The sequence below is a fragment of the Penicillium paradoxum genome, assembly GCF_028828445.1.
Source record: "Penicillium paradoxum strain IBT 22861 chromosome Unknown utg000002l_segment0_segment0, whole genome shotgun sequence".
NCBI lineage: Eukaryota > Fungi > Ascomycota > Eurotiomycetes > Eurotiales > Aspergillaceae > Penicillium > Penicillium paradoxum.
In genome coordinates this window covers 2,073,073-2,100,693 of record NW_026643180.1, presented here as the reverse complement: position 1 = coordinate 2,100,693, position 27,621 = coordinate 2,073,073, and the positions used below count along the sequence as shown (strand labels likewise).

At 51.0% G+C, this 27,621-nt stretch overlaps 5 protein-coding genes across 5 annotated transcripts; 3 read left to right on the top strand and 2 right to left on the bottom strand.

Annotated features, from left to right (window-relative positions):
- Positions 1 to 292: 292 nt before the first annotated feature.
- On the top strand, positions 293 to 1,654 carry pgkA (phosphoglycerate kinase pgkA; the record flags this gene model as incomplete). Its single annotated transcript, XM_057171837.1, has 4 exons — positions 293 to 358; positions 409 to 829; positions 887 to 1,359; positions 1,433 to 1,654. 4 exons carry the CDS (start codon positions 293 to 295, stop codon positions 1,652 to 1,654), a joined length of 1,182 nt encoding a protein of 393 aa, XP_057035740.1.
- Positions 1,655 to 2,610: 956 nt separating this feature from the next.
- On the bottom strand, positions 2,611 to 2,904 carry N7457_000768 (proteasome regulatory particle lid subunit SEM1; the record flags this gene model as incomplete). Its single annotated transcript, XM_057171836.1, has 1 exon — positions 2,611 to 2,904. The coding sequence occupies one exon, from the start codon at positions 2,902 to 2,904 to the stop codon at positions 2,611 to 2,613; it is 294 nt and encodes a 97-aa protein (XP_057035739.1).
- Positions 2,905 to 3,547: 643 nt separating this feature from the next.
- On the top strand, positions 3,548 to 5,974 carry N7457_000767 (TTC39/IML2 family protein; the record flags this gene model as incomplete). The annotated part of the gene is made up of 6 exons (XM_057171835.1): positions 3,548 to 3,623; positions 3,704 to 3,721; positions 3,780 to 3,856; positions 3,925 to 3,991; positions 4,041 to 5,095; positions 5,144 to 5,974. 6 exons carry the CDS (start codon positions 3,548 to 3,550, stop codon positions 5,972 to 5,974), a joined length of 2,124 nt encoding a protein of 707 aa, XP_057035738.1.
- A 546-nt stretch (positions 5,975 to 6,520) lies between these two features.
- On the top strand, positions 6,521 to 8,356 carry N7457_000766 (MFS transporter; the record flags this gene model as incomplete). Its single annotated transcript, XM_057171834.1, has 4 exons — positions 6,521 to 6,860; positions 6,917 to 6,938; positions 7,038 to 7,461; positions 7,511 to 8,356. 4 exons carry the CDS (start codon positions 6,521 to 6,523, stop codon positions 8,354 to 8,356), a joined length of 1,632 nt encoding a protein of 543 aa, XP_057035737.1.
- A 624-nt stretch (positions 8,357 to 8,980) lies between these two features.
- Positions 8,981 to 27,553, bottom strand: nrps1 (uncharacterized protein; the record flags this gene model as incomplete). Its single annotated transcript, XM_057171833.1, has 7 exons — positions 8,981 to 11,668; positions 11,719 to 14,043; positions 14,095 to 14,474; positions 14,526 to 26,136; positions 26,203 to 26,505; positions 26,575 to 26,991; positions 27,065 to 27,553. 7 exons carry the CDS (start codon positions 27,551 to 27,553, stop codon positions 8,981 to 8,983), a joined length of 18,213 nt encoding a protein of 6,070 aa, XP_057035736.1.
- Between the last annotated feature and the right edge of the window lie 68 nt (positions 27,554 to 27,621).

The window sequence follows — 27,621 nt, the reverse complement described above, 5'->3', positions numbered from 1 at the left end:
CAGCCCGATCAGTTCTTCGGGGATAGTCGGGTACAGGCCTTGGAGGTACTGATTTCCTGGATATACTTCGACATACTAGGTACACAATAGGTCGCAGAAGTACCCTCGCGGATAAATACATTCGATTTAAGTACCTTGGTTGCTACGGAGCGACCTCTTCACCGGCTTTGCCCCACCACAACTAACCCCTCCACTACTGATCGCGACTCACCGTGGCCTGATTAGTTCTTTCTTCTTCTTTCTATCTCCTTTCTTGCTCCCTTACCATCACCTACCATACTATCAGTCTACAATGTCTCTCTCTAACAAGCTTCCCGTCACTGACGTTGACCTCAAGGGCAAGCGTGTCTTGATCCGGGTAAGCTCCTAGCCAATTGAGCTTTAGCAACTTGTAGCTAACTTGAACAGGTTGACTTCAATGTCCCTCTCGACGAGAACAAGAATGTTACCAACCCCCAGCGTATTGTTGGTGCCCTGCCTACCATCAAGTATGCCATTGAGAACGGTGCCAAGGCCGTCGTGCTTATGTCGCACCTGGGCCGCCCCGATGGCAAGGTCAACCCCAAGTACAGCCTGAAGCCTGTTGTGCCTGTACTTGAAGAGCTTCTCGGAAAGAGTGTCATCTTCACCGAGGACTGCGTTGGACCTCGGACTGAGGAGACTGTGAACAAGGCTTCCGATGGCCAGGTCATTCTGCTTGAGAACCTGCGTTTCCACGCTGAGGAGGAAGGCAGCTCTAAGGATGCCGAGGGCAAGAAGGTCAAGGCTGACAAGGCCCAGGTTGATGCATTCCGCAAGGGCTTGACTGCTCTGGGTGACGTTTACGTCAGTACGTAACACCGTGGTACTATTTTGGTAGTTGTTCTCTTGTTTCTAACCTCTACAGATGATGCTTTCGGTACCGCCCACCGTGCCCACAGCTCCATGGTCGGTGTGGACCTCCCTCAGAAGGCCGCCGGTTTCCTTGTGAAGAAGGAGCTGGAGTACTTCGCCAAGGCTCTCGAGAACCCCGCACGCCCCTTCCTTGCCATCCTCGGTGGCGCCAAGGTGTCCGACAAGATCCAGCTGATTGATAATCTCCTGCCCAAGGTCAACAGCCTCATCATTACTGGTGGTATGGCTTTCACCTTCAAGAAGACCCTTGAGAACGTCAAGATTGGCAACAGTCTCTTCGACGAGGCCGGCAGCAAGATTGTTGGCGAGATCGTCGAGAAGGCCAAGAAATACAATGTCGAGATCGTCCTTCCCGTTGATTACGTCACTGCTGACAAGTTCTCCGCCGATGCCACCGTTGGCGCAGCCACCGATGCCTCGGGTATCCCCGACGGGTTCATGGGTCTGGATGTTGGCCCTGAGAGTGTCAAGCTCTACCAGAAGACCATCGCTGAGGCTAAAACCATTCTCTGGAACGGCCCCCCCCGGCGTCTTCGAGCTCAAGCCCTTCGCCAAGGCCACCGAGGATACCCTTGATGCCGCTGTCAAGGCTGCTCAGTCCGGCTCCATTGTGATTATCGGCGGTGGTGATACCGCTACCGTGGCCGCCAAGTACAAGGTTGAGGACAAGATCTCCCACGTTTCGACTGGTGGCGGTGCCTCGCTCGAGCTCCTTGAAGGCAAGGAGCTGCCCGGTGTTGCTGCTTTGTCCAGTAAGTAAATGATGAAAGATATATGGCGACTGAGGAGTCTACGTCAGCCTTCCTTCCGTCCAGCATGTTTATGAAACTGTAATGTACACAGCCAATGAATTTCCTTTAATTACAAACCCATTTAAATCAAGATTCCTCTAGCCTCTTAAATAGATTGGTTCGCTAAGTCCTATGCCCAGGTATGAGACCGAAGCTCTAATCACGACCCCGAGGAATTTTCGGTGATGGATTGGAATGTACATAGACTACTGGAAATCCACGTCTTGAATAAATGAGATCTCATCGCCAGATTTAGATGTAGATAGGATCGAACCCTGCCAATGCCCTTCACAGCCTCAACTGACGTTGTTCCTTTCCCTTTTATCAAAGACCTTCCTAGACTGGAGTTTCCGGTATTGCGCAGAATCGAAAATCTTGGTATTGGTGGAACATGGGAGAGAACATCATGGCGGTACATCCGAAAAGTGACATCTGCGCCCCGAGTAATGAATCATAATAAAAATCAAAAGGACCGTATCTCATTTCTCCCTGACAAGCTCCCGACAAACGCATGTGGCAATTATGGGTCTGGATCTTCCCATTGGTTCCAAAGACAGGGGGTATAGTGTACGAGATGGATGGCCAGCCCACTCGATAGCAGACCCATCCTGAAACCCGACGCGGGGGCCATCTCTTTTTGGTATGCTTGTCTTGGTTCGTCTAATTTAAGCTGCGGCTTCGACTTTCTTCAATTCTTCCCTAGATGGAGTGATGGATGTTAGTGCGTGCAATGGCAGAGGGTGACGTGACGGATTTGTGGAGAAGGGCGAGATGGGAGGCGGGGGCAAAGAGGACCGAGGTGTATAGACTTGGGCCAACGCGAGAGAGAGAGAGAGAGAGAGAGAGAGAGAGAGAGCATATGTTTGTATGTGTGCAATTATGGAATAGAATGTCAAGGGTATTCCAGGTATGCGAAAGGGCGAACTTACTGGAGCTGCTTTGAGAAGTCCTCTGCGGCATCATCGTCATCCCAGCTCTCTTCCCACAGGTGCTCGCTACCGCCATTTGCCGTGGAGCCAGATGTCTGCTCAGCTTCTTCCTGGGGCCAGTCTAGATGTTCCACGGTCAGCTTCATTGGTCTAGGGAAGCACTTGAGTATCTGCTTGATACCTTCAACGGGGAAATCCTCAAACTCATCGTCTTCCTCTAAGACTTGGGGCTTCTTTGGTGGCTGTGGTTGCTCAGTGGCATCGTTCTTCTGGGTAGTAGTGTTGGACATTGTGAGAGATATGAGCAGTGATCAAAGTAGGTAGCTGTTTGGAGTGGAGGTGGAGATGGAGATGGTTGGTGTGGCAGCTTTGAGGTCGGAGGTCCACGAGTTTGCCTTAGTAAGATTGCGATAAGGCGATAACGATGATGTAGCTGGCAGACAGGTCCTGGGGGCAGAACAGCCTTGACGATGAGAAGAGATGAGAGAAAAAAAAAAAAAAAGAAAGAAAGAATAGGAAAATACGACGTAAAGCCCCTGTTCAGGATGCGATTAATTCCAAGCTAAGCCGGGTCTTTACATGCTGTATTTAAATGCTTACGGGGACATGTTCAGCTGTCCACAATGTCGCCCCTCGGAGCTGTCGGGGAAAAGAATCCATGGGAAGAGCCTCAGTGTTGTTATATTACTGCCGCTCCCCTTTCACCTTGGCTCTCCTTTTTCCCCCACTCTGAAATTTTCTTGCCGATTTCTTTCCTCTTGCTTATGCCCAAGTGATGTTCGCGTCCATCGTGTGCCCGCTATCGCACCGTTAACATTTCCCGATCCGGCGCTCTTTCTGTTCGGCTCAATCGGATTGCCTTGACCTGAGACTATCGTGAAGTGTTTCCCCCATCGCAAAGTTCGCTTTCGCTATCCCTCGGGGGTCATCGCCATGTTGCGAGTCGGATCGTGGTTGTATGGCAAAAAGCCGGCGCAGTCTGTGGACGCGCTGGTCGAATTGAAAGACTGTGAGTCGTGTCATATACTTTGCCTACAAAGGTTCGGAGATACCATCTAGTTGCATGCTGACCGTGGTCTTTTGAGATAGTGGCGGAGGCGATGAAAGGTGTGTCTAGGGGAAATTTCTCAACGTTTAGGCATTGACTAATGTCATGCCCAACTAGCGACCACATTGATTCTGAATGACGATGTTGATGGCGCGGAGAATGGCCTCTCCACGGGCTCCTCATCTTTTCACAATGTAAGTGATCGTCACTATGAGCTATGACGTAGCACAGACCTTCAAGATGCTGATTCCCCATCGACTAGTTGGGGAAGGGTATGGTCGCATTCGTGCGGGCAACATTAGGCTTTGAGCAGGAGATTATGCGGCAAGGTTCATATTCATTTCCCCTTCAAATCGACTCCTGCTGACAATCTCCTAGCTTCCGAGCGCCTGTATGAAGCGGAAACGAGTGCGGCCAACGATCAAACCCGGTCCCAGCAAAATGTCCAGGCACCCAATGCCTTTCACTCTGATATATATGCCACCGGCACCGAATACGCACTGTGCCAGGCAATCGCACAATTGATGAGTGCAGTCGTTGGGGTTCTGAACGAAAGCTTGACAGAAAGTATCAAGGCGTTCTATCGACTGAGAAAGGCTTATATCACACTAGATGCCATCATGAAGATGGAAGAGAAGTTTATGGAGTTGAGAGATCCGAATAAAGTTCTACTGCCGACTGTGAGTAATCTTTCGAGTTCAAGGGCTACGTGCCCAGATACGAAGTCGGATTCGTCCAGCCTTTCATCGAAAAAGGGCACAAAAATGGATAGTGTCGAAAATACAGAGCTGAATGCATCAATGAATGGTTTGGCTACCTCCCTCCAAGCGGCATCTCCAGCTCTTTCGGGCACTTCTACACCTCTCGCCAAGCATATCCACCATGACCCCGACTCCGACATCTTCAAAAATGACATCGATATCTTTGTGCACTCCGGTGCTAATTTCTGCTTTGGTATTCTTCTTCTACTGATTTCCATGGTACCGCCGGCATTCAGCAAGCTTCTTTCTATCATTGGCTTCCACGGTGACAAGCAACGTGGGTTGAGGATGCTTTGGCAAGCTAGCAAGTTCCACAATCTGATCGGCGCCATGGCTGCCTTGGCACTACTAGCATATTACAATGGCTTTGTCCGCTACTGCGATATTATGCCCGACCCAAGTCCTGGCGAGGGCGACATCGAGGGGTACCCGCGGGAGAGACTGGCTGCTTTATTGGCGGAGATGCGGTCTCGGTTCCCCAACAGTCAACTTTGGCTGCTCGAAGAATCGCGGATGCTCGGCGCGAACAAGAACTTGGACCGCGCTCTAGAGCTATTGTGCACTGACAAGAAAAGCCCGCTCAAGCAAGTCGAGGGGCTGTGTGTGTTTGAGAAGAGCTTGAATGCCCTGTTTCTCCACAAATACGACGTTTGTGCTGAAGCATTCATTGAGGTGAGTCTATTTCCAGGGCTTTGTGAGCGATCGAGCTGATTTTCTTAGTGTGTGGAACTCAACTCGTGGTCCCGTTCGCTGTATTACTATATCGCCGGGTCCTGTCATGTCGTCCTGTACCGACAATCCCTCAACGATCCCAAAACTGCGGCGAAACACGCGAAGAAAGCCATTTCGTACATTCGCAAGGCACCCGAATTCGCTGGGAAAAAGAAATTCATGGCCCGGCAACTACCCTTTGACGTATTTGTGACCCGAAAGGTCGCTAAATGGGAGGCACGTGCTAAAGAATGGAAAGTGTCTCTGGTGGATGCGATTGGCGTCGATCCTATCGAGGAAATGATTTTCTTCTGGAACGGACACAGTCGCATGACCAATGAACAGCTGGAGGAATCCTTGAGCCGACTGGCATGGTGCGAAAGCGCGACCAACAAGACGTGGTCTCGCGAGGGGGCCGAAGAAAAAGCGATTCTGGAGCTTCTTCGCGCCGCAGTTTTGCGATCTCTGTGCAGATACGATGAGGCGAAAAAGATCCTGAAGACGCGTGTCTTGAACCATGACAAGTCCCTCTTCAAGGGTCACCTGAAGGATGACTGGGTCCATCCAGTTGCGAATTTCGAGATGGCGGCAAACTTCTGGATGCAGCGATCGACATTCCAGGCGCTTCATGGGATTAATGTTTCTAACGCGTCGGACGAAACATCTACCGGACCCGAAGCGAACACAGACGTCGAGAGGAAGCAAGTACGCGAGTGCAAGGACTACCTGGATAATGCTGCTCGTTGGGAGAGCTATGAGCTGGATGCTCGTATTGGGCTCAAGGTCACTGCGGCGATGGAAGCCGTTCAAAAATGGGAGGCCATGCACCCAACGGCCTAAAGGGTGTCCATGTTCAACCTGGGGCTCTGTTCATATCTGCCCTGGAGGCCTGGTGTAGCATACGCACATAGAGTATTTTGTAGAGATTAGGTCTAGACATTTCACGTTCTTTTCTTTCTTTCCTTCTCCCATGCCATGTAAGGGGAATCTAATCCATTCAACAGAACTCATCTTCTGACGCCTGAAGACTTCAATATCAAAAAGACCATGAAGATGGGCAGTGCTGACATCCGCCCCCTCGGAGAATACGGAGCATCGGACGTCCGAAGGGAATGAGTTCATCTTCTATTCAGCGATTCTCCAGATGTTCAGATGTTCGGACGTTCTCCAGGTGTTCTCCAGGTGTTCTCCGGCTGTCGTTCCGGCTGTTCCAGGTCTTCCCCGGAGCGTAGGCCCATCTCCACTTTTCTTCCTACTTTCTCATCCGAGGCTGTTTTCCATTTCCCGTTCCATTCTTTTCTTTTCCCCCATTTCCTTTTCATACCCCATCTTCTCCAGCCCTAGCGTCGGGCCTACAATATTGTATCGAATGCCGCAAGCGTGATAATGGCCCGGACAGAACATGACTATCGCACCAGCATATCTAACGATGACACCGAATCGCGTCGCAGCAGTCACGGCATAGATCAAATTGCAACGTTAGAAAAGCAAAGCACTACCACCTCGGGCTTCTCGGCATTTGAACAGCGCACACAGTCTATAGTGTCGCGCATTCGGAGTCGAGAACCTGGCCAAACGGCAAAGTTCAATCATCCCCTCACCCACACCCAGACCAGCCCTGATGTCATCGTTGATTTTGAGGGACCGGATGATCCATACAGGCCCCTGAACTGGGGGTTCAAGAAGAAAGCAATCACAACCGTTCTATATGGATTAACGACTATGGGTATGTCGGCCTCGGGGAAATAGTGGAATTGCGGGGGACGCTAATTGAGATTGCAGGTTCAACGTGGGCGAGTTCCATGTAAGCCTGTTGTTCGCTTTGGATTATTTTCTGTTTTTTTTTGTTCTTCTTTGGCTTGAAAAATGTAAGCTATCTCACTAACTGCAAGACTGCATGTAGCTACTCGACAGGCCAAGCACAAATTAGCGAGGAGTTTGGCATCTCGAACGAGGTCTCCACACTGGGCACCTCACTACTGTTGTTCGGTCTGGGATTGGGTCCATTGATCTGGGCACCTCTGTCAGAGTTATATGGCCGCAAAACTGCCGTTTTGCCCCCTTACTTTCTTGCGGCTATCTTTTCCTTTGCGACGGCCACTGCGAAAGATGTACAGACGATCATGATTACTAGATTCTTCACGGGCTTCTTCGGCTCGGCTCCCGTGACTAACACCGGCGGGGTTCTGAGTGATATTTGGAGCGCCGAAGAGCGCGGAGCCGCTATTGTCGGCTATGCCATGGCTGTAGTAGGCGGGCCTGTTATTGGGCCTATTGCAGGAGGTGCCATCGTCCAAAGTAACCTAGGGTGGCGTTGGACTGAATATGTGAGGGGAGATATACTCTGAACTTCGAACCCAAGCTCACATCTACTAGATCACCGGTATCATGATGATCTTCTTTCTAGTCATGGATATCCTTTTTGTCGACGAGAGCTATCCACCCGTCCTATTGGTATACAAGGCGCGACGACTTCGCTTTGAAAGTGGCAATTGGGCGCTTCATGCACGCCATGAAGAGTGGGACGTAACTCTGAAAGAAATAGGCAACAAGTACCTCGTCCGACCTTTCCAACTCCTCGCAACTCCGATTTGCTTCCTCGTCGCTCTCTACGCATCATTCGTCTACGGAATTCTCTACCTCAGTCTAGCAGCCTTCCCTATCGTCTTTCAAGAACTCCGTGGCTGGAACCAAGTCGTCGGAGCCTTACCCTTCCTCGCCTACCTAGTCGGCATTCTGATGGGCGGAGCTATCAATCTTGCCAATCAGAAGTTCTACATTAAGCGCTTCAAAGCGAACAACAATCGCCCGATGCCCGAAGCCCGGCTCCCGCCTATGATGATTGGTTCTGTACTCTTCGCAAGTGGCCTGTTCGTCTTCGGCTGGACAAGCCCTAAAAATATTCACTGGATCTGTCCGAACATGGGTGCAGTTCTAATGGGCTTCGGTTTCTTCACAATCTTCCAAGCCGCGCTCAACTACCTTATTGATACTTTCCAAAAGTTCTCCGCTAGCGCAATCGCAGCGAATACTTTCCTGCGGTCTATGTTCGCGGGCTGTTTCCCGCTCTTTACAACCGCCATGTTCCATAATCTCGGTGTTCCTTGGGCTGCTAGCGTGTTGGGATTCATTTCTGTCGCCCTAATCCCTATTCCATTCCTTTTCTATCGTTACGGGAAGCGCATCCGAGCACGGGGGACGTGGTCGCGGGACTCTGTTTGAGACTCTGCTGTATAATTGTCTCCCGTCGTCTTTGGTCGTTTTTATATTGACCTTTATGTAATGTTTTGCTCTGAATGGCTGGGATATGGACAAGTTTGATTGTGGCTCAATCTTTACTTGAGTTGTGCCCGTGCCTTGCGTTGATGATACCCTCGATTTGGAGTTATCCAAATTGACTTCATATATCCTTTGAGTCTGCTATCTCAAATGTTTCATTACGTTACCTTTCTACTGATTGAAAGGTTATCTGGTAGACTTCGAAGTTTGTATGTAGTTATTAGAGTATAGCAACAAAGCAGGGAACACAAAAATCAGAGTAGACGAGAAAGATGTGGGCAAAATGTAAAGAGAGAATGTAGTGAGTAAACACGATTTGATATAACTTGTATCGAATCCAGAAAATAAGAAGCCAAAGCCATAAAATATAATGCAGATGTAAGAAATGAAGGGTGTCTTGTTCGCCAAACGAAGACCAAAGTACAACCCATGCAACGTGAACGTAAACACATGAGGAGTACAAACAAAATGGTAATGTTTCTTTTCTGTTTTCTTTCTTCATTTGGGAATCAAGATCAGATTTTGTCGCCTTTTGTTTGTCTCGCTTTGAGGAATGAAGCCAGGCCATCAAGCTCTACTGGAGATCATGCTGCTGTTTCGCCGAGTCAACCTGCGTGCCAGGGTTATGGCCTTCTCCCATGTCTTTTTCTTCTCAACACGGGACACAGGCTCGGGAGATGCGGCACCAGTAGCAAGATGCTCGACGGAAATATCTTCCTGGTGCTTGGCGTTATGCAAAGCCAGCACGGCCATCTGACCCAGGAAAGAGGGGTGTTCAATAAGATCCTCGAGGCGAACCTTGAGACCCTCTTGTTCAAGAAGCCAGGTCAGTTGAGCCAGGTTGAAGATGTCACCGCCGAGGTCAAAGAAGGATGAGTCTAACTGGAAGGTAGATTGGTGGGTTTCCTTGTTGTCGGCTTCCGCATCGGAGACGTGGACAGCATTACGGCTGGGCAAAACTTGGTGCCACGAGCGAGACAAGATATCCGAATGCACGAGTAGCTCAGCAATTGAGCGTGACTTGAGATGCGCGCTGAGGAAGTGTTCATCGGTCGGTCGGGGCAGGTCATCGATTATCTGGGGTGGCAGAGAGCAAAGCGTACTTGCGGAGGGAAGCGGGTTGCTTGGATTGGCGACGAGTGACTGCGCAATCTCACAGGCCATGTCGAGGACTTTAGATGCAAACGATGGCATCACAGGTCCCTTTTCAGAGTAGCCTAGGGTAACATCAAGGCCACGTTCACAGGATGGCTTAGAGACCATGGTCAAATCTGCTAGATTGTCATTGACACCAACACCACCCATGCGGTACTTGTTGTTGTCCAACTCAATTGTTCCCTCGTAATCGACATTCTGATGGAAAACCGAGGTGGTGAAGTAGGTCCACGCGGGCCAGTCGGTACATTGCTTGATGATCTCACGGAAGCCCAGAGACTCGAAAGGCATATTGGAAACCTGCTGATCTTGGAGATAGCGGAAAAGATCGACACCAGACCAGTTCTCGTTGAGCTTCACACGCACGGGGATGACGTTGACACAAGGGCCAACGGTGTTTTCGATGCCAGGCACTGTGGCGTTGCGACCGCTGATGGTCAGGCCAAAGACAACATCGGATTGCGCTGATAGCTTGGCAAGAGTCAGGGCCCAGGCAGCTTGCATGACAGTTGCAACAGTGACGTTTCCAAGAGCAGTGGGTGGAATCTCGATCTTCCTGTGGATCTCGGTGAATGCTCCAACGTTCTGGAACATACTGGTGCCCTTTCTGCGAACGACCTGGGTCATCTGGGATCCCTTGAGAAGATCGGACCAGTGGCGATAGTGGTCCGGGGTAATTGTACCCGGCAGTTGTCGCAGGTAGCCAGCGAAGGGAATCACTGGAGGCAGCGGGGTGCCCTCGTATCCGTATTTAATGGCCGACATAATCTTTGGCAGGCACACTCCATCGTACTGGGTGTGAGAGAGGCGGACCAAAATGCGGTGCTGATCGCTGCCCTTTTTCTTGACAACATAGAACTGCACGTACTGCTCACCTTCGCGCGGTCCATATTCACGGTCTCTCTGCTGGAGTGTCATGGTGAACTCATCAAGAGCGCGGTCGGTCTCATACACAAAGATACTTGGACGGATCTTCCGCAACACGACTTGGAAGAATTGATCATGGAAACAGACGAAGACTGTGCGCAGAATATCGAAAGCATCGACAACCTTCAAGCAACTTTCGCGAAGGCGCCTCAAATCCAGGGGACCATTGCCCTCGAGGTAGAAGTAGTTCAACATCCATCGGGACTTAAAGAGAGTTGCTGTCAAAGACATCGCCTGGAAGTCCGTGACAGGGAGCACGTCGGCGATGCCACCCTTGAATACACCAATCTTGGGGCAGATACCACTCCGTACCGCGGCATCATCGACGCAATAAGGTCTGAGAACCTCGAAGTTTTCAGAGCAGGGACTCGGACCCAACGTTGTTGGGCTAATGTTTAGCAAATCGCTATCAATCTCCTCATGGCCACCAGATTTGAGATCAACATCCAGCATTTGCTGAGTGACATTGGCGGCGGCCACTGTCACCACCATGTCCTCGAAGACAGGATTGTTGAAAACATCTGCGACAGTAAGGACCAGGCCCTCTTCGCGAGCGGCACTGACCATCTTCATTGCGGTGATGCTGTCACCACCCAATTTGAAGAAGCTATCCTGGTGTCTCACCACGTTGGGCGAAAGACCAAGAGCAGTGCTCCAAAGATTCCACAATTTCCTTTCCACATCAGCCGTAATCCCGTCCACACTAGAACGGGAAGTTGCTGAACAAACACCCGAATCATCTGCTCCTTGTATACCTAACTGGTAAGCTGAGTCAATCATCGCGTCAGTTTGACTGCCATAGTTAGACAACTCATCCGCCCGAACGGGTGGCACCATCAATTTTCCTTCTCTCAACATCTGTGCAATAATCTCATGAACACGATCATCGATAATCTTTTGCATAGCAATGCTATCCATCGATTCTCCAGTAGACTTTGACTTTTCAGCGAGCGTAGTCTGGGAACGATCCCAATCAACTGACTCCGACACGGCCTCAGCGCCAAATTTGGACTGTGCGAGAGTAGCTGCCGGGGCCTCGATGAAGCCAGTAAAAACTTTAGCAATGGTATCGGCCAAAGTTTGTGCCTCGTCCTCAGATACAACATCGTTCCAGTATCTCAAGAGGATGCCTTCTTGGCCTCGGGCAATTTCGACATTCACAGTGACCGCGTACTAGATTAAGTTAGTTATTGAGTTAGACACCCCAGAAACCTGGTGCTTACCTCGCTAGGATCGTGTGCATGCTGAAGATCAAATGACAACCCTTTTTCCTTGGGTCCACCTGCGACAGAGTGGTTCTGGATAGACAAGGTAGTGTTGAAGAGGGACTGTCCCTGCCTGCCAAGTTCGTGCTGGATGCTCGCCAGAGAGCAGCTTTGGTGCGGGATGCATCGAATGTAATCATCTTGAACGTTCTTGGACACATCAGTCAGAGTCTGGTGGTCAGAGAACTGAACACGGCAGCAGAGCATGTTGATGAAGATTCCGACCATGTCTTGAATACCATTGACAGGGGCATCGCGACCGGCAGAAAGATATCCAAAGCAGACATCATCAGAGCCTGTAAATTGTCGAAGAACAACGGCCCAGGCAGACAGCGTCAGGTTGGCAAGAGTGACAGAGCTGCGCTCGCAGAACTTAAGCAGCTCAGGGAAGCGTTGGAAGTTCATCATGACACCCTTCAGCTCTCGCTTGGACTCGAATGTTGCTGATGGGGTGAGGTGGCATGGATGAACTCCGCGAAGATACTGCTTCCAGTGATCAAGGGCGACGCTCTGGCTCTGGGTGCGGATAAACTTGATATAGTCGCTGAAGCGAGGTCCGGCACCCTCAGGGATCTTTCGCTCGTATGCGAGGGTCAAGTCACGGAGAAGGACATCGACCGAACCACCATCGATAATGGCATGGTTGATTTCAAGCTTCAGAACTACACGTCCAGTGTTTGTTTTGCAAACAGTAAGTTGATGAGACAGCTTTGACTGGCGCATTGCATTCAAGTCACGAAGGGAGATGGCGGATAGCTTCTCCTGGACCTGGGAATCGTGGCATTCCACACAGATGTTGTTTTCGTCAAGGCTCTTGAGTACCAGTTGATCGAAAGATCCACCGGTGTAGTTGCTGTCGACGAAGATAGTTCTCAGCACAGGGTGGCGATCGATCAGGGTTTGCCAGGCGCGGGAAACCCGTTCAGCGTCCACCTTGCCGGATTTCGCATCCTTGATTTCAAAAACAGTGTGGAACATGTAGGCGTTAGGATCACGCAGCTGGCTGAGCAGTAGACCCTCCTGCATAGGAGAACAAGGGTAGATATCCTCGACGTGATCCTTGTTTCGAATACCAGCCTTGCGGAAGGTGCTGGTGGTGAGCATCTGCAGGCCGTGGTAGGTGATCGGGAGGAGAGGATAGTCGCTGAGAGTGGGCTCAGGGGAAGCTGTCTTCAACATAAGCAGGTCCTTCTCCAAGGTCTGCTTGCATTGATGAATCCACCGGCGGATGGACCCTTCATGCTGCATTTTGCGGTTGTAGGTAAACCCAATGTTGAGGGAATCCTTGATGACAATGGCAGAGATTTCAAACAGTGCGAAACGAGCAGTCTGAGGACCCATGTCACCCGCGACAGCAAAGTCCGAGCTGTCAAAGACGCTACCATGGTGTTGGAACAAGGAGTCAGCTCGCTCAAGTTGTTGCATCTTGCCCAAGTAGTTGAAAAGGATTTCCAACGGAACAGGGAAGTCGGCAGCCTGTTCCTGGAGGAGATTCTTGGCAAAATAGGGACGTCCATTGTCTGTGATCTTGCGTCTTGTATCCTTAACACGCTTGATAATGTCGTTCAGGGCCCCTTCTGTTGTCAGCCTGGATTCTGGGGGGTGAGATACGGTAAACTTACGAGCATTCGAGTCAACTAGCAAAGGCGCCATGGTGGTGAACCAGCCAACTGTTCTAGAAAGGTCGATATTGGCTTCCCAAGGTTCTCTGCCATGCCCTTCATTATAAACAGTGGGAACCTTGCGATCAGTGAAAGTGCAACCGAAGGAGCTAATAATGGCCGACAGCAAGATATCAACAGTATCAGTGCGGAAGACACTATGGCAATCGCTGAGGATGAACTGGGTAGTATCTTCGCTCAGGGTAAATGACTCCATTTTGATATCCCCATAGACGTTGGATAAGTCTTGCATGCCCCAGTAAGCCAAGTTCGGCTTCTCGGGGGTGAATGGTAAAGCAATGTTCGCGTCATGTGTTTTGGCCCTCTCAGTCTGCATAGCACACCAGCTTTGGAAGGACAAAGCCTTTTCTAGTGAGAGAGACCCCGATACAACGAGCTCTTCAAGATCCTGGAGCACGATGCGCCAAGAAACCATGTCAATACAGAGATGGTGAGCGACAAGGAACAGGACCTGACCGCCAGCCCGGAGGTTGAATAGGTCGGCAGCTAAAATAGGTCCATTGATAGGGTCCAGGCAGGTCTGGCTATCTGCAACCTTGGGGACCATCGCACGGGTGTCACCGACAGAGTGAACGCGGAAGCGGAAAGATTCATCAACCTCCTGTGACATCGAATTAGAACAAGCTAGATCAGAAGTTGGTGACAACATTACCGCTGCGGTTTTCTGCTGCCAAGTACCATCAGTGGCTTTGCTGAAGCGTGCGCGGAACATGGCGTGCTGGCTTATGACAGCCTTGAGAGCACGCCGAAGTACTTCGCCCTCACAGCGGCGAGCAATGCGAACCGTGATGCTCTGATTGAAGCGAGCGCTTCCCTTGAAGGAATCTGAGCTCTGGAAATACAGCTTCTGGACAGGCGAGAGAGCAAAGCCTTCGCCAGATTTCTCTTCGCGCTGAGAGAGAGGTGTTTTGGAACCGGCTGTTTGGGCAAGCTCTTTGACCGATCTGCTCTGCAGAATATCGTGCAGTGTTAGGACAAGGCCCTGCTTGCGAGCGCGAGATATAACAGCCATTCCAGTAATGCTGTCACCACCTGTAGAAAAATGTTAGAATATTGGCAATCGAAGGATGAGAAGCAACCTACCCAAGCTGACGAAAGAACGCTCGACATTGACCTTTGAGAGTGACATGTTCAACACCTGGGCAAATATCTCACGGACGATCTTGAGCGAGCCATTCTTCTCCTCCTTTTCTCGTGGTTTCTCATCGATCTTGCCACGCTTGATACGATCATAATCTGCCATGATGCGCTCGTAGGACAGATCATCAATATCCTCGAGCCAAGCCGTGATCTTCTTGCGGTCAAGCTTGCCTGAAACAAGCATGGGGAGTTTCTTAATCAGCGCCCAAGTTTGGGGGACCATGTAAATTGGAAGTTGGCTCTCGAGACTCTTCTGGACATCAACTAGCTCGTTATAGGCGTGTCGTTCAAGCTCATATTCGTCAACTAGTTCGCAAGCCTTGTCGGAAATGAGCTTCGTATCGGCAGCCACACTGTTTAGAGACATGACAGTAACCAGTCGCTGCTTGAGTGGGCCATTCTTGGGAAGAATGACGACGGCGTGTCGGGTACGAGTATCCTCAGAAAGGCGGTGCTCAATCTCACCGAGCTCCATCCGCTGACCATGAAGCTTGACTTGATGGTCCTTGCGGCTGATGTACTGAATCGAACCATCAGGGCTGTAGTAGCAGAGATCGCCGGTTTTGTAGATTCGACGTGGTCCGGCAACCGGCGACTTGAAGTCCTTGATCCAGGCAGGGTTGGACGCAAATGCCTCTGCATTCTTTTCGGGGTTCTTGAGGTACTCTCTTGCGAGCGGAGTTCCTTCAAGGGCAAGCTCGCCGACTGCACCCAGGGGGGTGAGGCGATCATGGTTGTCGGGATCAACAATCCAAGTGAGGGTGCTAGGAATGCCGTAACCAATACGCCCGGGATCGCGATTGGCAGCAACAGCATTGTCAACCACGGCAAACACACAAGTTTCAGTGGGCCCATATCCGTTCATAAGGTGAACAGCGTTGGCCCACTTGGTAATGACTTCGTTAGACATCTTCTCACCTCCACATACCAGGTGCTTGAGAGATGGTACCGATGACGGTTCAATAATACTGGCAATTGAAGGAGTGAGGAAGGTCCAAGTCACATTCAGTCGACGGATCGCCCCAGCCACATCATTGAGACGGTCATCCTCGCTAGGCACGCAGATCGTTCCTCCCAGCATGAGAATTGCAAGTGTTTCCATGACGGCAGCATCGAAGGTGAGCGAAGCAAATTGGAATACTCTGGAGGTTGCATCCATTTGGACCCAAGGTGCGAATGCCATGATACTGCTGACCACGTTGCGGTGCTCGACAATGATTCCCTTAGCACGGCCAGTACTACCGGATGTAAACAAGGCATAGGCCATGTTTGACGGCTTAATGTGAGTCTGGACACGAGCAGATGACTTGAGAGAACCATATGCCTTGATGGTCTCCTTGCTGATGGGGATAACGGTTCTCACAACTCGGCCATATCGATCACTGTAGTTGGGGGTGCAAAGAATCATACTGGCATTGAGATCGAGTAGGATCTCCTCGTGTCGTGAAGTGGGGTGCGAGGGATCTAAAGGCACATAACCGCCACCAGCGATGAGAACGCTGATCAGGGTAACCATAGCCCAAGCCGACTTGTCCAGGCAGACTGGGACAAAGACTTCTGGGCCGACGCCACGAGAGACCAGGTAGTTGGCAAAGCCGGATGCGAGGTCCCAAAATTCCCTGTAAGTGAGATCACCATCCCATGCTCGCACAGCCTGGGCATTCGGAGTCTCCTCACACTTCTCACGGATGAAATCATGGACGGTACGTTCCACTGTCAGTGGAGTGCGTTGGTTCCAGGTACCGATCTCTGCCTTGTCTTGAGGGCTGACGACCTCCAGATCTCCAAGAGTGCTCATGCTATTCTTGGGCATGGAAATCAATTGATGGAGAACATGGGCAAACTGCTCGACAATCCGTTTGGTCTGCCATCCAGTAATGACAAGTTCATCGTGATGAGCAGTGAAAACGATGCTTGCCTTAGTTACACCGCATTCCACAACGAGAGGGTGAGTGAAAAACTCTTCGCTTGTTTGACGTTTCTCGTCAATCCAGAGTCTGTTGTTGAGCCCACCTTCGCCGGGCTGGATCACAAGGAGGTTCTTAAACTCACAGCCCACAGAAGTATTTTTGTTGAGCTGGCGGATACGCTGCAGACCAGAATGTAAGTGCGGGATCATCTCGGCGGTCGAATTGTGGATGGTCTGCAGGTACTGGGTAGTCGACATTGCATTGTCAACCTGGACGCGAGTCGGGACAGTCGTTAAAACAGGACCAGCAATATCTGCAACCCCCGGAAGATCAATATTTCTGCCGGACAGGGTCTCGCCAAAGCAAACATCGCCAGATGCAGTATGGGTGGCAATGACGATTGCCCATGCAGCCCGCATAAGAACGGGAATCGTGAAGTCGACACTATTGGAGGTGCGGGAGACTTTCATAGTATGATGTTGAGTGTTACCAGCACGCATTGCACCGAGCACCGCATTTTTGTTATGAGGGAAGGGGGTGCTGGAAAGATTGGCTAGGTAAGACTTCCAGAAATCATCTGACTTTTGCATGTCCCTCTTGACTAAGTAGTCAATGAACAGACTATAGGGGGTACCAGACTGTGTGGTGTTCGAGCCGAAGTAGTTTTCCTCAACCTTGCGGAACACCAAGGGAATGCTCCATCCATCGTATAGTGCGTGATGGACGGACCAGACAAAGTAGCTGGATGAGGAGCCTCTGGGCTTCACCATCGCATAGCCAGTCAAATCAGCTCCATTTTGCTTCGGTAGACGAATGAAGTCGTGGGGCAAAGCATCGAAAGACTCTACATGGACCCAGGAGATAGGTGAGTTTCTCAGGACAACCTGAGCGAAGTTCATTGCTTCTGTGTGAACGATGCGAGTGCGCAGTATTTCCAAGTCGGCGACTGTTTGTTGCCAGGCTTGTCTGAATCGTTCAAGATCAATGCCGTCAGCGAGGCGAAATGATGGCTGAGCAACATAAGCTCCATGATGCTTGATGGAAAGTGTCAGGAGACCCTCTTGCACAGCACTGCACGGGTAAACATCGGTAATAAGGTCTTCAGAAATCTCGCAGGTGTCGGTGATCTCATCCATAAGGGCCTCGGGATCCACTTCAGATGGCAGCAAAGAGAAGGGCTTGACATTCTCTTTTTTCCCCTCAGATATCCCACTAGAAGCAGTGCAATTCTTGGCCATGTCAATCAGAATTGGGGAGTTGAAGATGCTTGACACGGTTAGAGCGATACCTTCTGCCTGAGCAGCGCCAACAAGGTTCATGGCAGACAGAGAATCACCACCCAAAGCAAAGAAACTATCATCCGTACTGACAGAGCCAACCTCAAGGTCAAGGATTCTTTCCACCAAAGCCACGAGCTGGGTTTCGAGGCCGGTGGTAACGGACTTCTCCCGTTTCTCGGAAGTATTGAAGGTGATATAGGACTTGAGTGTTTCCTTAGACAAGGTCTGGACCATTGCCCGGAGTCTTCGTCGGTCAATCTTTCCCGAGGAAGTGAAGGGCAAGTTGCGGAGGGGGAAGAAGAGCCGGGGCATCATGCTCTGGGGCAGAAGTTCTGGGAGGGAGCCCTTCAATTTCTGCACGGTATCCATGTTGGACACCGTGATGGGTAGTAGAAGTGAATCAGCCCCAGGAACAGTGGGGACGAATTGATCGCTGCTACCCCCGTTGGAATGCGGGTCATGCACAGTGAAGAACGCAGCAAGACCCTTGGCGATGGTGCGCTCCTCGGGAACAACCACGTCAACAGCGACCTGTGAATCCTCAGGAAGACACTGGAGACACTGTTGTTCAATCTCTTCTAGTTCAATTCGCTGGCCGTTGAACTTTATTTGAGTGTCTTTGCGGGAGATGAAGCTGAGGCTGCCATCATTGTTGTAGCGAACAAGATCCCCAGTGCGGTACATGCGGTCGCTACGCTTGAACAGGGCTTGTAGACCACTGTGACGGTTCCAAATAGGATCCTCGAAGAAAGATGCCTTGGTCTTCTCCTCGTTGCGGAGGTATCCACGGGCAATATTGCTTCCTTCGATAATCAGTTCGCCGACAGCGCCAACGGGCAGCAAGCGATTGTAATTGTTGGGATCGACGATCCAAACTCTGCAGTTCGGTGCCGTTCCAATAGTTGTAGGATCATTATTGACACGGTTACCATCCCAGTCAACCTTGACACCGATTGTGGCGACGACAGTGGCTTCAGAAGGACCATAGGCATTGATCACGCAGCGATCTCCCCAACGATCGATGTGATTAGCGGGCATCTTCTCGCCACCAGTGATAATAACCTTCAGAGAGGGAACACTCTTCGGCTCCAGAGTGTTGACAATGGCAGGCGGCGCGAGGATGTAGGTGGCCTTCATACGGCGGATCGCACCACCTAAATTGTTCATGCGTTCATCCTCGCTTGGAACACAGACACAGCCGCCTGTCATGAGAGTCATCATAATTTCCATAATACTCACATCGAATGTGTAATTGGAGAATTGTAAAACACGGCTTGTAGGGTTCATACGCAGAGCATCGGTCATGGCAAGTGCGGTGGTGCTGAGGGCAGTGTGCTCGACAACAGTCGCCTTTGGCTTTCCGGTGGTACCAGAAGTAAAGATAGCATATGCGGCATTGGCAGGGGTAGCCCGAACACCTGGTAAAGCCAAAGGCGAGTCAGGAAGTTGTGAAATTGAAGTCTGGCAGACAGAAAAAGAATTTTCGACCAGCTTCGAGACCTTAGCATGGACCGAAGAAGAGCACAGGACAAGGTCAGTTTCAATTTCATCAATGAGCATCTTGAGGCGAGAATCTGGGTGTGATGGATCAACGGAAACGTAAGCGCCGCCCGCTTTGATGACGGCCAGCTGGGCAACGATGGCCCAAGCAGACTTCTCAAAACACAAGACAACAAACACTTCTGGCTTGATTCCAAGCCCGGAGAGATGGCGAGCAAGGCGACTGGAGACAATCTCAAGTTGACCGTAAGTGAAGTTTTTGTCCCAGGAACAGATAGCATCTGCACGAGGGTGAAGCAAGGCCTGCTGCTGGATGAGCTCGTCGGCACACTTTTCTACCCTTGGCGGTGATGAGGCATTCCAATCGCGAATTTGGCAGATAGAGCGCTCGGGTATAAGATTGATATCTGCGACGGTGCGATCACGGAGGTTTTGAGATATTAATTCATCAAGAACTTGGTCGAACATCTCCATGATATGGTTAGCCTGGAAAGAGGAAATGGTGTCTGATGAGTAATTGAAGTGGATCTCGGCATGGGAGTGCGACATCACAGCCTCAACTGAGATTTTGTACTGTGTGGAGGTGCCTGGTTCATGAAGGCTTCCCTTGGGTAGCTGGGAGACTGTACGATATGTGAGTACGGTGTTGAAGAGTGTAGCATCATCGAGCCTGAGCTGGCGCTGAACCACATCCAGGGGAGCGCTGTTCAGAGCACTATTTTCGTAGTCCGTCTTTGCTTTCTTCATAATCTCCTGCAGCATGTGCTCATTCTGCACTAGGAATCGACAGGTTGAAATGCCTTCCAAGTCCGGATTCTTCTCTTCCCCCGCTGAGGTGGAATACCCAAAGCAAACGTCGTCCGAGCCGGTGTACCACCGAAGTACTACAGCCCAAGCAAATTGGAAGAGAATTTCGATGCTGAGACCAAAGATTTTGCTGAAAGCGTGGATGTTTGCTGTCTGCTTGTTCAAGGTACGCAGCGAGCGGGCGTTGTTGCCTGCCCCGTGAGAGAGCGCTGGGAAAAGGCAGGGCTCCACATCAGCGAGGTAATTCTTCCAGAACGCGGTGCAGGGCTCGGTGAGGCTGGTATGGCGTGAATGCCGGTTGCCCTGCTTGGAGCCGTTCCAATGCTTGATATCGAAACAATCGAGCGCACTGATTGAGAGCTCTTGTGTCTCGGTCCGGAGGCCCTGATAGTTTAGCTTTCCAGATATTGTCAAGGGGAGTGACGAGATGGGAATATAGATACTCGGAACCTTGTTGGCAGGAAGGGTGGCACTCAAGTGGGCGTGGAGACTAGATACAGCCCTTTTCAATTCAGTGGTTACCGAGTGGACCACGCGCTCCCCGAATGTCACCGGAGTAATATCCGAGGAAACCATGAAGGCGATGAGGGCATCGGTGTTCAAACCATCACGTTGCAGCGCGATACTCTGCAAAATAGTCTTCTTGTTCAGGCCCGGGAATGAATCAATGGCTGCTTGAGTCTGGAGCAAGTTGCCTGGCAAGGCTCGTCCATTCTTGTCGTTCTTTCGGCCAACGAAATCAAGTGACCCATCGGAATTGTACCGCACAAGATCGCCTGTTTTGAAGAACTGGGATTGGGTTTCTCTACCCAATTGTGAGATCCAAGGAGGGTTCTGGAAGAAGGTATGATTCTCTGTGGGGTTATTGTCGAGGTAGCCACGGGCGAGCACAGGTCCCTCGAGCACCAACTCTCCAACACTGCCGATTGGAACAAGACAGTTATGGTTCGACTGGTGGACGACCCATGAGACACAAGAGATGCTTTTTCCGATGAGCGTAGCCTGCCTCTGACCGACGGAAGGGAATGCATGAAAGCAGCTGGACGAACTCTCGGTTGTACCGTACAAAACCTGCAGTTGGAGATTATCAGTCTTCCAACGGTCTAAGACGCTCTGAGAGACTGCTTCGCCCCCTAAGGCGATGGATCGTAGACCAGGAACGTCTTTGGGAGAGAAAAAGCCCGCGGCAGTCGGAGTAATGCTGGCAACGTTGACCATGAAAGCATTGATGGAGCTGGCCAGGTTGATAGGGTCAATATTTGCCGGAATGCAAACACAACCTCCCCACAAGAAAGTGGCAAAGGTCTCAAGGATGAATGCATCCGAGGTGTGAGGTGCAAATTGCAAGGTTCTAGAGACATCTGCAATTGCCATGGTGGTAGCAAATGCCTCAACTCGGCTCATGACCGTTGAATGGTCTATTGAGACGGCCTTAGGGATGCCAGAGCTGCCAGAAGTGATGGCAACGTATGCGATATCGGATGGACATCCAACAGGGTTCAAAACTTCATCCGTGAGGTACTCAAGGAGGGACTCGCTGACAGGGATGACGTACGGGACAATATCCTCGAGAACCTGGGCCTGTTCGGGGGAGGCCAAAGCAACTTGGACGACGTTTTCGACAATCCATTTCTCAACCAGGGCTACACTCTGCGGGTTTTGAATTGGGATACAGCCACCGCCTGCCTTTATAATGGCTAATGTTGAAACCATGTTCCAAACAGATTTCTCGAAGCAGATGGGAACAAAGGTACCAGCACCAACGCCGAAGGTGACTAGATAGCTGGCTAGACGAGAGGAGTACTGATCCAATTTGGAATAAGTCAAGTTGCCATCCCAGGCAGTAACGGCGAGAGAATCAGGGCATTTCTTTGCCATTTCTTGGAACGCATGGTGAACGCACTTCTCGAAAGGTTTGGGGGCCTTGCTGTTCCATGTCATGATCTGGAGTCTGTTGTTCTCGCTCAGGGTATCCATCTGCCTAATTTCGCCGTCAATGTTAGATACGACATTCTCGAGGCACCGAAGATAGGTATTTGCCACATTGGTAGCCTGTGCATCAGAGAGGTTGGTAGTCCAGTAGTTGAGGTCGATCCGGGCCTTGGTCTCTGTGACCTCAATGTTGATATACAAGGGGAACTCAGCCGGATCGTGGATTGAGCCGACCTCAACGCATTCAATGTCGCTGCTGGCCGCGTCCTTGGAACCGGGAAGTCGGCGGTAGGAGACACCGGAGTTAAACAAATTGGTGTCCGATAGCTTCAGATCATGTTGGATGTCAATGAGCGAAGTATGGCGATAGGGAAGGCTCTCCATGTAATCATTCTGAATCTGATGCAGGACATCGCTGAGCTTTGCATCATGCGCGACTTTCATGCGGCAGACCAACAGGTTGATGACCGGACCAACAACCCACTGGACGCCATCGGCAGAGACATCACGCAGAGATGCCATATAGCTAAAGCAAACATCATCGGAGCCACAGAAATCGCGGAGAGTGAGGCCCCAGGCAGCATTGAACACATTAGCGAGAGTGATCCCATGTTTCTCGCAGACAGCCTGGAGCTCGTTGATTGCACCAAAGTTGACGGGAATGGACCGAAGAGCCTTAGCGGACTGTTGGCCATCAGTCAAGGTAGGGAAGTGGCATGGCTTTGCGTCACCCAGATACGAACGCCAGTATTTCATGCTATCTTCCCTCGGTGCGTCCTGGAGGTATTGTATGTAGTCCTTGAACAGAGGCTGTGGGCTTTCCTCAAGTCTTCCAGCGTATGCGAGCTGCAGGTCACGCAGGATGATAGAGATTGAGTTACCATCCATCGCAGCGTGGCTGATCTCAATGCGTGCGAAGATTCTATGAGAGGGTGTCTGGCAAATGGTGAAGCGATACGCGGGCCCAAGCTCGCTGTAGTCTTTGGGGTCTTGCTGGTCGAAGGTGGAAAAAACATCGCCATCGCTTGAAGACTGAAGGATAACCGGTGTGGCGTCATAGCTCCTCAGTACAATCTGGGAGAACGGATCACGAGGGGTGAGGTTCTCAACAAAGATAGTGCGGAACATCGCGTGGTGAGAGACCACCTGCTGCCAGGCATGAACGAGGCGATCAAGGTCAGGCGCGCTCACACCAGTCCCTCTAACTTCAAATGTGTCATGAACAGCGTAGTAAGAGTTGTCTCGCTTACGACCCAAGAGAATACCCTGTTGCATTCGAGAACAGGGGAAGATATCCTCAACAAGGTCTGGGGACGTGATCCCTAGAGCAGGTAACTTCTCATTGAGTAACCTGTCCAGCGTGGGGTACGTCAATGACAGCATGGGAAACGAGCTGAGAGTCAAACGCGGCGAAATGATGGGAAGTTGCTCGGACAGGAATACAAGTAGTTGCTGACATTCAGAAACCCATCGATGAATCCGGTTCTGGTGCTGCATCAGCTTGTTAAAGGAGAAATTGAATCGGACCTTTCCGGCCACTACCATGGCAGATATCTCAAAGAGACCGAAGCGGGGAGTGTCGCTGCCAAAGTCGGCGGCACCGCCTCCTTGACCGGCTTCTCCGGCCATCTGGTCGACGAGCTGAAATAGGCCGTCTTTTCTTTGAAGATCCCGATGCTGCCCGACGTAATTGAAAGACATCTCGAAGGGCCGCGGGTGCTTAGACTCAATATTGTCATGAGCTGGCAGAACTCGACTGGTGAAATCAGCGCGGCCGTTGTCTGAGACCTTACGGCGAAGGTCCTTGACCTGAACAAGGGTATCGATAGGGTCATCGGATTTATATGCAGACAAGAAGATTGGGTGCAGGATGGTGAACCAGCCCACAGTGTGTGAGATGTCAAGGGAGGGATCCCACACTTCTCGACCATGGCCTTCGTTATAGATCGTTGGGGGAGCACGGTCGGGGAAAGAGCGACCGAATGAGTGGAGCATTGCTGCCAGGAAGAGATCAATTGGCTCAGTGCCAAGGGCTTTGTGGCAATCCAACAAAATAGCGTTGGTATGAGCAGGGTCGATTTCAAATGAAGCACAATCCACGTCTCCGTATGTGGTCTGTGTATCTGTAAGTCCCCAGTACCCAAAGTCCGGGGCCGCGAGAGTATCGCTGGGAACCTTTTTCTCTGTGCGAAGGTTGTTGCAGTGCTCATTCTGGAGGTGGCACCAAGTCTGGAAAGGCAAAGACCCATCATTGCTACTTGTCTTCTCTGGGTTCAGGATAAAGTCCTCCAGATCTTCCAAGATGATTCTCCATGAGACGATGTCGACAACCAAATGATGCGCAGTCATTGACAAGACATGGAACTGATCCTTCAGGGCGAAATAATCCACTGCAAGTAATGGCCCGGAGAAGCAGTTAATTGAGGATTGGCTTTCTGCGACATGAGCCTTTATTGCCTCCATACAATCAACAGCATGGATTCGCCATCTGTAAGAGCCCTTGATATCCTGAGTAATGTGTTGGCTAGATGCTGTACCGAATCCAGTGTCGGTAAAGCGTGCACGGAGCATGGAGTGTCGTGAGACCAAACTCTCGACAGCCTTGCGCAACGCTCGTTCATCGATGGGCTTGTTCAAGCGAGTAACAATACCCTGATTAAAGTGACCTTGTCCTTCCTTGCGCACGCCAAAGTGGAGGGTTTGGATGGGCGACAGGCTGAACGGTTCATCAACTGCTTCTTCATAAGTGGTAAGGTGATCGATTGTCTTTGCGCGAGTTGCGAGATCACGGATTGATTTGCTGCGAAGCAGGTCTTGGACAGAGAGGGTAAATCCTCGCTTCTTGCAGAGACCTATACATGTCATTGCGGCGATTGAATCACCCCCGAGCGCGAGGAAACTCTCGTTCAAATTGAGCTGGTTCTGGGGAATGTTGAGAACACGGCTATATACAGCAGCCAAAGCCTCTTCTCTATCATTTGCAGGCTTCGAATCTTCTGTGCCAACTACTGGGACAGAGGCTGCGTTCTGACGATCGGGATCACTTTCCATATCGGCGACCCAAGTGGCGATGCCCTTGCGGTCAAGTTTGCCTGATGGCAAGAGCGGCAGAGCTTCAACACACAACCAAACTGCAGGGACCATATAGGTCGGCAGGAGGGCTGAGAGACGCTCTCGGATTCCTGGGACTACTTCGGCCTTTTTCGAGGCAGATATGAGTCGCAGAGGCTCCAAGTCGGAGCCTGACTGTTCCGCAAGCAAACCAGTGGAAGATACAACTGCCGCTAATCGTCCTTTGGAGAAACCGGTCTGAGGGAAGAAGACAGAGCAATGAGTGACATTCAAGTCTTTGCTGAGCTGATTCTCGATTTCGCCAAGCTCGATCCGTTGTCCGTGAACCTTGACCTGGGTATCCTTCCGACCGACGTAATTCAAAGCACCAGTGTCAGAATTATATCGGACCAGATCACCTGTTTTGTAGAACCTGCGGTGAGAACCACTTTCGGGATCCAACTGTGTCCACGCAGGGTCATAGATAAACGATTCGTTTGTCTTTTGCGGGTTATTCACGTAGCACCGGGCTAGGGGTGGGCCTTCCAAAAGTAGTTCTCCGGGGCAGCCCACGGGGACCAATTCATCGTGGTTCTCAGGATTGACCAGCCAAGTCCTAACACCCACAGGTAGTCCGATATCTTTACAATCGGTGTCTGCTGTGACATTCGAATTGAGCACGGATGCCACGCTTGCCTCGGTCGGTCCATAACCATTGATCAATTTGATTTTGGACCAGGTGGCCAGTTGTGACTGAGACATTGCCTCGCCAGCCAGGACTAGGCTTTCCAGTCCGGGAATACTCTCGATTTCAATGAAGCCGATGAATGACGGGGTGAAGCACGCTTGGGTGACTCGCATCTCGTTGATGGTACTCACGATGTCATTCAGCCGGGCCTCCTCGCTCGGAATGCACACACATGCACCGTGGATGAGCGGCGTCAATGACTCGGCCAGACTCGCATCAAATGTGTGAGCAGCGAATTGGAGACATCGTGAGTCGCGGTAAATGCGTAGTCCCGGCCCATGCGCCATGGACCCAGACAGAAAAGCGCGGTGCTCCAGCAGAGTTCCCTGTGAAACACAAGTTAGCCATCCCTGCAGAACCCCCCCTTCCAATGTTCAGGCACCGAGACACACCTTTGGTTCTCCAGTTGATCCGGAGGTAAACAGAACATAAGCCGCATTTTGGCTTGTGACACCCGATGCAAGATCGACGCTACCCGCGGGGCCGGACAGACGATCGACCGTGTCAGCACAAAGGGGTATTAAAGTCTTCACGATGGGATTGAGTTTCTCCACAAGATGCTCAGAACACAGCACAACCGAGGCTTTGACTGATTGGATGAGACCTTGCAGACGGGAAGTTGGGTGAGTCGGGTCCAATGGAACGAAGGCTCCCCCGGCTTTCATCACGCCAAGCATTGCCACAATGTTCCATTTCTGCACTACCGTGTCAGTTTCCCCAGCAAAACATGCCACGATCAGGATAAAAAAAAAAATTTAACTTACAGATTTATCAAAACATAAAGCCACACGGATTTCTGGCCCAACCCCCTGCATGCGCAGGTGACATGCAAGCTTTGAGGCCTGCTGATCCAGCTCAGCGAACGTCAAGCTGCCATCCCACGCACATACAGCCTCGCGGTCCGGGCCGCTGAGCATTTGATCGTGGATGGCCTCATGAATGCAGCGATCATGAAGCTGCGGAATATTGGAATTCCACTTAGCAATGCGTTGCCAGTCATTCTCCGAGAACAAATTAAGCTGGCTAATAGCGGTGTTCTCAGCAGAAAGGACTTTGGCAAGCAACTGTTCAAAGATTGAGGCAACACTCTTCATCTGATCTCCAGACATGTCACCCTTGCGCCATTCAAGGAAGATGCTGATGTCTCCACGCAGGACCTTCACGTGAAGGCGAACTTGACACTACAGGTTGTTAGCAAAGCCCACCGAGTCTCTCGGAGGACTCTGGTTTGCGTTGATTTTGGATTGTACTAACCTCGTCAGGGAGAGCTGTTGCCAAAAGAGGTTTCGAAGGAGAAGCAGGTGGGTCATATGTGCGCACCATCAGGATGGTGTTGAAAGGAAGATATCCCTCGGAAGCGGCCTCCGAGGTTCCATTGGGCTGGCGATTCGCGTTGATTGCGCGCACCTTATCTACAATTGCCGTGAGAGAGTCGTTGTCATTGATGGATATGCGGATCGTCGAAATATTGACGCCGTTAGAACGCTGTACAGAAGATTTGAGGGTTCGAGAGTCGTCTTCGAGATGTTGGTAACCGAAACAGATATCCTTGGAGCGGATATAGTAGTTGAGGACAAGAGCCCAAGTGGCTCTGAGAATCGAGTCCAGACGGCCTTCGTGAGATGCGGTTAATAACTGCGCATGCTGGGCAGCCGTTGGCCTCGTCTTCATCGAGACAGCGCGCTTAGGCCCGTCATCGGCGGAAGCGAACCGAGGAAGATAGCACTTGGTAGATTGAGCCATGACGTCTAAATGGCTGGATATTTCCCACCCGTCTTCTGGTTTCCTCCGTTTTCTGGCTTCCGGTCGAC